The 13052-nt window shown below is 32.5% G+C and overlaps 2 protein-coding genes across 4 annotated transcripts in view; one reads left to right on the top strand and one right to left on the bottom strand.

The window, feature by feature from the left end:
• LOC110410012 (glutamine synthetase cytosolic isozyme 1-like) overlaps nt 1-844 on the bottom strand; it is a 5171-nt gene extending 4327 nt beyond the window's left edge. The window contains exons 1-4 of the mRNA XM_021419575.1: nt 596-844; nt 450-489; nt 237-340; nt 66-114 (exon numbers count right to left, since the gene is read on the bottom strand). Of these exons, the coding sequence (XP_021275250.1) occupies nt 66-114; nt 237-340; nt 450-489; nt 596-669 (267 nt within the window). The 5' untranslated portion in view covers nt 670-844. The remainder of the gene's footprint in view (nt 1-65; nt 115-236; nt 341-449; nt 490-595) is intronic.
• A 4793-nt stretch (nt 845-5637) lies between these two features.
• On the top strand, nt 5638-12850 carry LOC110419407 (immunoglobulin). 3 transcript variants are annotated; one of them, XM_021432437.2, is made up of 14 exons: nt 5638-5833; nt 6218-6580; nt 7081-7158; nt 7797-7954; nt 8863-8938; nt 9425-9492; nt 9577-9835; nt 10113-10247; nt 10373-10479; nt 10575-10625; nt 10737-10820; nt 11534-11697; nt 12113-12262; nt 12377-12850. In XM_021432437.2, exons 2-13 carry the CDS (start codon nt 6274-6276, stop codon nt 12258-12260), a joined length of 1635 nt encoding a protein of 544 aa, XP_021288112.1. In that variant the 5' UTR covers nt 5638-5833; nt 6218-6273; the 3' UTR covers nt 12261-12262; nt 12377-12850. The 3 variants fall into 3 exon arrangements, with proteins under 3 accessions (XP_021288112.1, XP_021288121.1, XP_021288129.1); XM_021432446.2 differs by having other exon boundaries at nt 12365-12850; XM_021432454.2 differs by lacking the exon at nt 7081-7158.
• The last annotated feature ends 202 nt before the right edge of the window (nt 12851-13052 follow it).

Raw genomic sequence — 13052 nt, 5'->3', positions numbered from 1 at the left:
TTAGCACAGTACCACCGAAAATCACGGGACCAAAAAGCAATAAGTAACGTGCAAGAATTAATTACCAAGATGTTGTTTCCTCTTCTAAAGGGATCCTTGAATACCGCTTGAGGGCTGATCCAGTCGGATTACAGATAAGAATCGTTATAATCAGAAAGGATATTATTGAAGAATATAAGGTAAGATTCTAACCAAACACGGAATCTTAATCAAAAACAAATCTCGAATATACGTACTATAGGATGACTTCGCTATCGTCTCCCGGAGCTTGGTCTGTGCTGGAACCATCGTAGTTCCATTTGGGGAGTTTTGCAGGGTCGGTCACTGGTCCAGGCAAAGTCTGTAGAACCCAATATTATTATTATGGTAAAAGCAAGAACTATTTAAGACTAAAAAAATACCCGGATCATAATTTTCAACAAAGTACAAGTTTGAACAATGAAACACACCCTTGCTTTGCTCCTCAAGTCCATGCCTGATCCGCCGATCCTGAAAACAGAAATAAGAAAGTGTTAGAAATGGAAATTATCTCTGAGATTGTACGTACACGAGGGCAGGGGGAGGAGAGAGAGAGAGAGAGAGAGAGATAGCCGACCAAACATATTCAGCTATGATCTTGTCAGTGGTATTACTGAGATCGAGGTTGATGAGATCACTGAGGAGAGCCATGGCTGCTACTGCTAATCTGGCAAGAACAGGGACCGAGAGGGAGGAGGCAGTGAGGGAGGTGAGAAGAGGGATTGGGTTGGTGTCTTTAAATAGGGAAAATTTTAAAAATTTCCAAAAATTTATTAAGGTGATCACCTAATGTTTATGTCGCCAAAAAAAATTAGGAACGAATGATAAAATGGAAAGTTCGAAGAAAATACATAATCAAAAAAGAAGGTACTTTGGGCTACGGAATCTTCAAGGCAATGGCAGAATCCAGGTGATTGCCAGCTGTACCACCAATATAAATTTTAATTGGCTCCAGCATTTTTCCTATTTTTCTCAAACCACTTTTTGATTTCTGAGTTGCGCTTATATTTCCAAAATGGCTGGAAAAACTTAAATGCCAAAGTCTTTAGTCAAGATTTGGCACGATAGCCAAAAGGTCTTTGGTCAATATTGATTAAAAAATTATTTTTTCACATGTCGAATCGTTAGTTTTTCTAGTATTTATTTTGTGTGTTCTTTTTTTAATACTTTAGAGTAATATAGTATAGCATTCATTTAAAAATGTGTACCCAAAGCCATGAAAGGTTCACAATCTGTTAAAAATGCAATGTCAATTTAAATATATTTATCTGATGCAAAAATATAACTATAGATATTGTTTTTACAAATTGTTAGATTTTCTAAATTTTATATGAACTTGATTTTTGTTTTTGCTTCTAGACGTAGCAAAATAGTAAATAATAAAAATAATTACATTGAATTAGTAATTTTCTTTTACTATACTACAATAAATACTAATACTGGTATTAGTTCAATGAATTTTGCACCATTTTCTTTAAAGAATTTAAAAAGAACAAAAGAAAGGCAATGTACCAATCACCTTTAATTTATTTTTCATGTCATCGAAATAAAATAAAAAGTCTTTGCCTCCCATGCCAATTTCCAAGCCTCATGGCCTTCATTCAAAATATGGTTTGTTTTAGAGGAAATTAAAAAGAGGTATCTTTGACTTCATTTTCCATTGAATAAGTTTTCTTATAATTTCATTGTTTTGAGATACGTAAAATTGAACAAAATTTTTTTAATTTAAAAAATAAATAAATCATTGTCATTCTTTTTAAATATGTTTCATTATCTATTCTTTTATTTGTCAAATTAAAAACTCAAGATTCTTCTTATATGCTTTTCCCACTTGTACCGCTTTATATTGTTCTCATAATTCAATTCTCAATAATGACGGCCATTACCATCTAATAATAACAATAATAACAATAATAATATTTATTTTCATTTAGAAGTCTCAAATTTGTATAAGGTTGAAGAAGTCAGAGTTTACAAATTACAACGTGAAGAAATAACTCTATGCTGAAGATGTACAGTACAAGGGCAGCATTACCCATCCAAGCTCGCATATGTGGCCCAACTGAGTCGAGCTTTGATAATTTTGAGGCTTGAATAAATAATATTTTTTATTTAATTTTAGTTTTAAAATATTTAATATAAAATTAAAAAATTAATTGTTAAATGAATGGATTAGGTCGATCCCAAGTTTGGTTTTAAAAATTAAGAGTGGAGTAAGCTGAACCATACTTGATCCGTAGATATCCCTATTCGTTGTACCAAAAATTTAGAATCATCAAATGCAATCTAACTTTTTTTATCTTTTTTGACATCCAATGCAATCTAAATTAATACTATATATTAAATTAAAAAAATATTATATATATATAATTTGGAAAAGAAATATAAAATCAATTATATCAATCTAGACCAAGAAACGCCTAGAGAGCACTTAATATATAAATAAAAACAAAGGGTAGTAGTACTTTGCCATTTTTTAGTGCCATTCTAGATTTTGGATTAATAAAATGAAATTCTATAAAAGGTTAGTTTAAAATTTATGAATTATTAATGAACTTTTGTGATCAGAGATTATGATGAAAAAACACATGTTTTCATCAATGCTCCCTCAGATTTCATTTCACATTGTGATTTAAGTGCAAAACCATCATGAAAGCTTAGTTGAACGATGCCCCTCCAGTTGATGTCGCCAACTCACTGTATTTCTTCATTAATAAATAAGTAATGAGGTCTCAAATTAATATTTTATTTTTAGTGATGAATCAAATTTATTACTCAATTTTGATTATGTGTAATTATTTCAATGTATTTTCGTAATTTGGTTAAAAGTTAATTACATAAAATAGTTTAAAAAATAAAAAATTCAGTAAACATTTTAAATATTTGATTATTTTCAATCAAATTATAAATTACAATGAGAAAATTATACATATTAAAAAATATGTGATAAATTTAATTATCCCTAAACAGGGTGATAAATTTACAATTTATTTTATAAAAAATAAATATGAAAAAGGAAAGGACAAGAAAGCGAATGGGAAGTCCAACAAATCGGTCCGTTTCACGATGCAAAAGCAATGCTAATAATTCGTTGTGTCCGTAGAAGTGGACTTTGCTTACATTGTTTGGGTGGGTCCAGGCAGGCGGTTCTTGTTCAGGGTGCATGTATATTGAAAAGCATAAAGAATATTAAATTCATGGCATTGAAGTAATCGTCCATTGTCAATGTAATCATCTATTGCTCTACAGACGCCAATGTACGCAATATTTGTGTTTGGATATCCTTGGCCAAGCTGATTAGGATATCCGGTCGAGTTCAATGTTGGATTTGCATTTCGTCATCCGTACCGTTTCGTGTAATATTGTGAAGGAACGCCTAAACGTGGCACGTTAATAGATTTGTCAATTCATGTATTTTTATTTTAATTTTATTATGTAAATACAACATGACACGATAATTATACTTATTAAATATATTAAGTTAAATTTTACATAATATGATTTGATTAATACGATTAAAATTAATATAATTTATGACTTATTTATACGATTGAAATGATTAATACAAAATGTATACGATTAAGATGATTAAATTGAAAGATGTACAAATAAAATATGATTATATTATTTAAATTTATAGTAAATAATTATAAATATTATAATATATATTAAATATAATAAAATTTAATATCAATAAATCTTAATCATTTTAAAAATATTATTATTTATATAAATCAATAAATAAATCTTAATCTTGTACTAAATATGACACCTGAACACAATTAAATAAATAAATTATAAATTATACAAATACAAGATAAAATCATTAACTAATAATAGTTTAGAGATATTAAATGTGTTTGATATGATTAAAATATAATCTATTCATATCTTAATCATATTAATACTATTAACTCATAAAACATGATTAAATTAAATTTAAAGTTTCTTAAATCCGTGTCGTGTATCTGTGCAAAGTTAGCAAGTAAAGGCACATACAGTATTTTGTCAATTCTCTCTCGCACATCGTTTCCTTTGTCCTCATCCACACCAGAAGTCATTCAAGCCTCGCAATCGTCCTTGATTTGTCCTTTCCACAACCAATGCGAGCGATAGGAAAACTGCAAGTTTCCGTACGGGTAGTTTCTTCCTATGGCTTTGCTTGCTGTCTAATTACTTCTTTAATCAAATGATCTGTTCAACTTTCTTATGTTGTGCAATTTTTATATTATTTTGTTAAAATCAAGTGGAATCCGAAGAAGCCCATAATGCTAATGAAGTATGGTAGATTTAATTTAAGGTTTTGATGAATTGAAAATAATAATAAAAAAAAAGTAATGGAGATAACGAGACCTTTCATAACATTTGTCGGTGCGTTTGAGAGGAAGAAAAAGAAAAAAAAAAACTTCATTTTTTTTATTTCATATTTCATAACATTTGTTGCCATTTGAACTTTAAAGAGGTTGTAATTTTTATTTTTTTCACTTTTAAATTGATGGTATTCCCTAGACGATGTCCTCAGTAGTGTTGTCACCACATTCTTCAAATCTATCAAAAATACTCTGGATTTTAATTTTTGAAGATGAAAATGAAGGTTTGTTCTTGAAAATCCAACTCTAAATGAACATATTCCTCTTCATCCTACTAATCATTGAATTGGGTTACTTTATAAGCTTTAAATATTAATCTCATCCTGTCATTTTCCTACGTTCACATATGGATACACAATGAGAGGTTGACTGCAACATTCTGCCATCTCTAAGGAATACTAGTATTTGAAGGTAGGAAAATAGAAAGAATATTAATATTTGAAAATAGGAAAATGGCAAGAGGATATTATTGGTTGCTAATAATGGACGAACAAGGAGAGAAAAGGAATGGGAGTTTGAGCGAGGGGGAGTTGGATATAGATAAAAAATAATTATTTTTAATTTTTTAAAATTAGAAATATTCATTTTTAAATTTTTTAAAATATTAAATTTATTTTTTAGTGAAATAGCACTGTTTGATTATTATTAATGCAACAAATATAATTTCTTTTCTATTGTGAAATTTCTTTTCACGGATTGAAAACCTTTACTTCAAAAAAAGGAAGCTTAAATGAAGATAAAAAACGAATGTTCACAACACAAATAGTTAAAGAAAATTCATAAAAACATTATATTTCGTATATAAATGGCTCAAATTTGCTATTCTTATTTCTTTTAAAATGAAAAAAGAATTATAACACAATACAGTAATATATTTTTATACAAAAAATGAGATATTTGTTATAGATTTAAGAATAAAAGTCGAGTGATATCGTTATTATTTGAAACAAAATATGATTTTTGACTCTATATTTTTATTTTTACTACTTGTTCATCTTAACAAGGAAAAAATTTATCTATTCAATTATCAATCGATTTAATTGATTATTATATCATGGTAATCCATTTTTATAATTAAATAACTCGTTAGCAATTTTGTTACATTAACTACAAGGGTACTTTCGGAACACAGAAAGAGTAAATTGGGCCCAGGTAATACGAATATGTGCTCAACCCGGCCCGGCCCACCACTCAGCACGGTATACAGCTGCATCCGAGGGTGGGGCAGCAGATTAACAGAAAAGGGGAAATGAAAATTGATTCATGCAGTGGGGTCTGTTAAGTAGTCAGTAGATTTAAAAAAAAAAGGTTTTATTACCCTTTTTGTTCACCAACCGAAGGGTAAGATAACTTGGATTTCAAATCTGGGTGATTACTGATTAGAGCTTGAGCCTGGAGCTTCTCCATTTTCAATTCCTTCCATTTCAAATCATTCTAACTATCAGGTACGTTTGGATCCCTTCGTTATTTTACCATATTCAATTTCTTTGTCTCGCGATCTCAATTTTTTAAGACGATCTAAGCTTCGTTGCAAATCGGATCTTGGAAATGGATTTCTCTGTATATCGGTCCTAATTTGTTATGTTCTCGACCCGTTAAGCTCTAAGGAAATTTTCACAGTATATTAACTCAGCTTAATTTCTGTTTCGTTCCTGAGAAAATGGGAAAGAAAACCAACTCTAATTGTCTTTCTTAAAAATCGTACACAAAGCAAGTAGCTTATTCTAGCTAATTTGCTGCTTTTAGGTCTCAGATTCTTCATGGTTTTTCCAGAGTTCATGTGCTGGGTGAAGGAATTTCTAATTTCACATTTGCTATGCATTTTGCAGGTTAATTATATTGTTTATGAGTTTCATAACGAATAAATGAGAACAGTTTAGAGGCAATGTTGCCAATTAGGTTTTCTTTCTTTGGAGGTGGGGGATCAAATAAGGTTGATAATTATGTGGAAGGTGATAAAAGTGAATTGAATCCGACACTAAAACTGCAAACAGATAAAGATGTGTATAGGCCTGGAGATTCTGTTTATGTTACGATTGAGATCTGCAATCCCCTTGCTAGTGGCAATACTGGTAGCATTGTACCTTCACTTTTAATTGAAAGGCTTGGCTTCGAAATTAAAGGGATAGAGAAGTTGGATACTCAATGGTTTGCCACTCAAAAACCATTGGCCGGAACAAAACAAAGGAGAGGTTGGTACTGCAATGTAGAATTAAATGTATTCATTGTTCATTTAGCTCATCATTTTTTTTTTAATTTCAAAAACATTTTTTATGGATGGTAAAAGGAAGTGAGGAATGTAAGCAAATTTCTAATTAGGTTAGAGTTGTGACTTTATGTTAAAGAGAATGAATTCAATATGTTTCCCCTCTAGGCAATGAAGTCAAATCAGAGTAAAGGGGTTTGTCTAAATTGCTTACATTTTTCATTTTCTTCTCACATTTTAGCATTCATGTAATTTGTTGATTCTGGGCCATTTAGTCACCACCGTCTTTTCAAATTTAGATCAACTGCATTAGCCAGTGGGTTTTTTTTTTTTGTTTTTAAACCTTGGGTTATGAAGAGAACTGAAACCATATCAGAAAGAAAAGAAAAAGATGCTACTGTCTGCAATGCCCATTTAGTCATTTAATTTTTTTTTTCATTCATTTTAATATTTTATATTTATGTTATTGTTCTCAATTTTTTTCAGGTGAACATGTTTTTTTGGACTGTTCAACAACATCAATGGTTTCAAATCAGATTGTGCCTTCTGGCTCTGCAAAAACTTGTTTGTCTACTTCCTGTCTTTGTGTAATTGTTGTGTGTACATGTGCAAGTGTATGTGTATGTGTGTAAAACTTGTTCTTTATTCTTCTTGGAAATCTATTTATTCATCACAATATGTAATTAATGCTATTGATTTTTTTTTTGAAGCAGAAAAAATGAGTATGTACTGACCTTGATGTCTTAATGACCAAATGCCATCATGTTTTAGTCAAACTCTCAATTTGGCTCAATGAAAATGGTCTGATACTATGTTCTTTAAAATTACCACCAGGAAGAATATTTCATTGACTTATTAGAGGGAAAATAGTACTAGAAGGATGATTTTTGTCATAAGAGAAACAGCAGAAGGAAGAAAGTAAAAATGCTAAGTAAATTGTCTGCAAAGGAGGCTAAATACGCAGAAATGTGATTTCTATGATGAAAGTTAAAATGCATTCTTTGTAACTTTCACTGTAACTTATTGTGTTACAGCCGGAATCCTGTCAATCAATGTCTCGAAATGAATACCTATTGTTGGCAGCAAATAGTATTTTGTTACCTCTTCCAATGGTTGTATTTATTGGCTTTCAACCATTCTTTCCTTTCATTATTGTGATTCAACATGATTTATTTGTAACTGACTTTTCACTCTATCTGCAGATGTGGTACGGGCTGTGCTTCCTAGCGTTATACCACCATCTTACAAGGGTGCTACCATTCGTTATTTATATTATATTAGGAGTACCCTGTTCGTTCGATGGCTGATACTGGAAAATGGTCACTCCAGCGAGGAGTCAGTAAAAGATCTTAGTGAAGTGGTTGGTTTTACTTAGTTTTCATAACTTTTTAAAGGATTCCGAAGTACTTCTGTTCTTGTCTTTCACAATAAGACATGTTTAACTTTCAATAGTGCTTTTGAAAATAGGAATCGTGCTAAATTTTTAGGTGGTGTAGCTTCTTCTGGCCTGGGGCTTGCATGGGGTGTGTGTGTGTTGGGGATTCTCACCACAACAGGGAAAAAGAAACAGAGAAAATGGAAAAGAAAGAACCTGAAACATTCATAAGTCTTTTTATTGTTTCATATGTGAGAGAGGCAATGGAGATAGATGTCTATTTCTTACACTTGAGTGAATGCTGTGCTGGTGCAAAGCTTCTGTTTGTGGATTTATGGCTGAAGTTCTGTTTGAAAATCCATTGATCTCTAAAATTTTGTCATTGCACAAATTAGAATGCTCTTCTATCATGTTTTCTTTAAGATCTATACTACTCCGACCCTTCATTTTCCTTGAAGTACCCATGTCCGACACACATTTGACAAAAATGGATATGGAGTTTCAGCACTCCAAATATATGGAAAAACTGAGAAAAAATTGAACGTACCAGTGTCAAACACATACTTGTATCTGACACTCACCCCCAAGTCCGGGTAATGTAGTTTAGGATAGCGCAGTCCTGTGTGTTTGTTACATCATTTATGCAATTTTCTGTGTTTGATTGATTAATGAAGATAATTTACCATTTTTTTCCGTCATATCTGGCTCTTTCTTGAATATGTAATTTCATAGTTATACATGCATGGACATTTTGGGATGTCCACACGTTCTTGTCTGTGCTTGCATATGTCCTTATGCAAACATTTGGATCTTGGAGAGAACTTGCCCTTGTCTGCATATACTGTGAAACAGTTAGGAGATCGATGATATTTATGAACTTTGAATTCCAACAGGAGGCTCGTATTCCTTTTCAAGTATGGGTAACTCAGAAGCAAAACGGCTTGGTAATGGAAGACGGTCAAAGTGATGGTACGTTGTTATTCTTTCAAGTTTTCAACTTCACAATCACCGTGACTTTTTCCTTTGTTTTTTTTTTTTTATAAATTGTAAATCTTTTTTTTTTTGAAACCATTGACAAGTAGTAACTTTGCCTTTTCATAAGACAAGTATGTATTCCAGTCAAGAATTATCACTAAGTTTAGGATACAAATGTACATCTTAAGCAAAGGTTAATGTCTTCTGATCATTTCTAGATTTTGTTTCCAGTGATGTTTTCTCTTTCGCCTCTTGTAGAGGTAGTGTCATATACATTTTTTCCTTGGATGGTATAGGTAAGGGGTTGAATAAGTCACAACTGATGTAACAATGACTCAAATTTTGAAGCACGGTTGAAAAAGTTATATGGTTTTTACTGTCTATGAATTTAAGTTTGTTATAGGAGTCATACTGCAATTAACAGGTTTCTGCACATAAAAAAATATCATGATGACTGTTTTTCCGTCTTTGATGATGCAGGTATTGTCCCTGCTACAACCATTCAAACAGATATTTACTGGAAAGAGATGGATGGAGATTCAGAATGGGTAAGGCTGTTATCAGTGCTGCTTATGCTTTTGACTGAACATTTGAGTTGAATGATTGCTTAGTAAATGGATGTTTTGTTACAGGCTAGAGTGAGTGACATGTATGATGGTGTTGAGGAAGGGTATGAGAGCTCAAGAGATGAAGTATCGTCTGTTTCATCCTATAATCCTTCAAAGGAAAATCTATACAAAACCTTTGGAAGTTCCCTATCCTTGCAATCATCAGCAGCCAGGTCTTCATATAGAGATGGTCCATATCATGATGGAGACCGTTTGAGTTTATCTTCAAATGTGGGACTTCCTCGGTTATCTGTGGCTGAAGTCTTGTATGATCCTAGTGCAGGTAATAAGTTTTATTTGATTATATACAGTCACAATTTGCATTGAATGTATCTTCCTCTCCTCCTATCATCATACTTGTGTGTTTATACTTGATTATGTGCAGTCGCTATTTGCATTGAGCTTATCTTTTCTCCTTCTATTGTCATACTTATGTGCTTCATACATTTTGCTAGATTATTGTGATTACTTTTAAGTTCTTCAGCAACTTGCTGAAGTAATGCCCTTCATTTGTCTCAAAATAATAGCTTTTCTGACCCTTAGAACGCCTTTTGGAATAGATATTTTGCCAGCAGACAAGTCTTCAGCCATTTTATCTGCAAGTCAGCAGCGGACTCCTACAAGATCGTTAGCTGCAGATGATATCACAGGAGTATCTTCTGCACCCAGCCCAGGAGCCACTGAATCTGTAGCATGTAAAGTATTAGACTTTCTGCCCTCATTTTATGTTTTGTTTGTTCCTCATGTATTAGAAATCTAGCCTTGGCCTGTTTAATATGTGAATCTTGGTAAACTTATTTGTTATAAACATATTCTGCAGCAGAAGGCTTTATTCGAGGAAGGTCTTATAATATCAGGATGGATGACCAAGTTCTGCTCAGATTTTCCCCTAAGAATTCTGAGTCCACGTATTACTTCAGTGATGTGGTAAAATCAGTTTTAGGCTATAGTTCTGCCTCCTTGCATGATTTAGTGTCCATTGTTACTCCTTTATTCTTTTTATTTACCTGATTCCATAACAGATAGGTGGGACTCTTACTTTCTTTCATGAAGGAGCTAGGAGATGCCTGGAGGTAATTGTTGATTAGAACCAACCAAATTGAGAAGCTACTAAAGGAGTGAACAAACTAGGAACTGTTGAATGCTGCTTCTTGAAATTGACTGGAAGAATTGCTGTCTTGTAGGTCTCAGTCACGCTGGAAACTTCTGAGACTATAAACAGGCGTTTTGTTCATCCTTCTAGGAGAAATTCCCCAACAATTACAAAGGTTTTCCCTACAAACTTTTTGTATTCTACAGTGAATCATTAGATTCAGGAAATAGAGTTTTACTTATTTATTTGAGTTTGTCAATTATACTCAAATACATGCTTGGTCTGTTTTGGGCATGCATGAAACCCATGATAATTATATTAGCTACCTTTCACTCTATCCAGCTACATGCATACATTCTTGCAATTGTATGCTTAGACTTTAACACCTTTGCAAATGCTTGTTATTTGTGAAGAAGTTTTGGGTTGCTAGAATCGTCTATCTTTTTTTCTTTTTATTTTGCTTCCTGTTTAGTCCTTTTCTTTTTATTCAAGATAGTGTTCACTATCCTGAGAGTTTTCATTTTCCTTTTAGTTTTTGCTCTTGTATTCTTCAAAGTATTGTGATTTTAATAAATAATATTTTTTATAAAAAACTAAGAATAAATGAATTTAGGAGGGAAACAATATTTCAATCTTGAAGTGGTTGATTCTTCAAATTATGGTTCTTAAAATTGTTAATCACTCTGTTTCTGAGAATGCACATTGCTTTTGCCATCTGATTGCTTTTGCCTGGGTACAACTGTGCAAGCATTTCACATAACACACTTATCTATGTCTGGTTTATAAGTTTCTAACTGTTCTTTTAGGATGTGTTTTTTTAACCTCTAGGACTCAAGATAGGAAACATTTAGACATTATAATAGTTCTGTTTATTGATTTTTTTTTTAGGTTCAGAGTGATCATCATGAAGTTGTTGCTGATTTGGTACAGTCAAGTTTTCTTTTTTCTATTCCCATGGATGGCCCCATGTCCTTTTCTACTCCTCATGTCTCAGTGCAATGGGCTCTAAGATTTGAATTTCTCACTACCCCAAAGAACGTAGACTGGGCAAGGTATGACCATGTGGTACTACAACCACAGAATCATTCTAGCTTAGGAGAAGAAGTTGTTGCTAATGGTTATTCACTTGACATTGTAGATTGCCATTGTATGCTTGTGGGCTATATGCATATACTCTTAATACCTCTTTGATGTGGCAGCAAAGTTCATATGTTTTTAGAATAATGCTAGACACAGTATTAAACAAAAGAAGCAAATAATTCAAGATTTTTTTTTTTAACTCTTTAATGAAATTATGATAACCTTCCAGCAACTGGGTATATATGGTTGAGTTTTATGTGGGCATACACAGTTTGACCAAAAGTTGAAATGGCTTAAAATTAGTTTTATTGAAATTTAGAAGATTTCTGCTTTAGCTGTTGCCAAATGTAATTGTTAAGCTGGACAACTTCTTGATTTCAAATTCAGATATGAGCATCCTCTTTTAATAGAAGGTAGAGACAAAAGTGAGTGGGTTCTTCCTATAACTGTACATGCACCTCCACCTGGAACTCCAGCCGCCCGCTCACGGAGTGAGAAACCTTTCTCTTTAGAGCCCTTGTGGGTTCGCAGTTGAAGGTAACTTGTTTCAACTTTGCTCGTGGAAGAACTTCTGTGGTGATATATCTTTGTTGAATCTGTGAAATAACAACCAAACAGTTCAGTGACTAATTTTGTTAGTATTGTTTGAAGGCACATACAGCCTCCAATGCTGATGAGGAATTATGTATACCTAAGCAGTCTCCACTTCATTTCCATTGCAATGACAGAATCTTACTTAATGCCAAACAGTTGCCAACAGATTGAACAGGCAGGGGAAGATCCATTTGATTCTCCAGGAGTTGTAAACTCTAATTTCTCATATTTGGTCTCAGCATTTGTAACATAAGATTTTGATATTAAACCCTTGTTACTCAAAATTGCATTGTTTTGGAGTAGCTGGAATCAGTCTGTACTGGTATATTCGCATGCTTCAGTCTGTTATTGTTGGGACGAGGATGGGAGCAACTGAAACTTCCGAAATATACTAGTTTTAGAACATTGATGCTATGGTATATCATGTTGCGGTTTAAGGAATTAAATTTGCACAAAAGAGAAAGGCTTTGATGATTCGGGAACCAGTCCCAAGCCATAGCTTTTCTTTTGAGTGCAGAAACTTTGAGGTTCCCTGTCCTGGCTTTAGCGAGCTTATATGTATGCGGTACGAATGTAATGGTTTTGCATCCAAGATAATTAAGACAAGCCTACAAACTATAAGACAAGGGATAAAATTATGTACGTTGATTTAAAGCTTTGATCAATTCTGAAGAAAATCATATATGTGGTTGCTCATTTTATTCCTAATAATAATAATAATAATAATAATAAT

The sequence above is a fragment of the Theobroma umbraticum genome, unplaced genomic scaffold (genome assembly GCF_002168275.2).
Source record: "Theobroma umbraticum cultivar Fairchild unplaced genomic scaffold, ASM216827v3 scaffold_30.0, whole genome shotgun sequence".
NCBI lineage: Eukaryota > Viridiplantae > Streptophyta > Magnoliopsida > Malvales > Malvaceae > Theobroma > Theobroma umbraticum.
This window is presented reverse-complemented; position numbering and strand designations above follow the sequence as displayed.

Bases quoted from the DNA above. Each gene is read 5' to 3' on its own strand.
- LOC110419407 (XM_021432437.2), top strand. From the start codon at position 6,274: ATGTTGCCAATTAGGTTTTCTTTCTTTGGAGGTGGGGGATCAAATAAG. The intron at 7,955-8,862 runs GTTGGTTTTACT...GAATTCCAACAG, and splicing joins TAAAAGATCTTAGTGAAGTG to GAGGCTCGTATTCCTTTTCA. The intron at 8,939-9,424 runs GTACGTTGTTAT...TTGATGATGCAG, and splicing joins GGAAGACGGTCAAAGTGATG to GTATTGTCCCTGCTACAACC.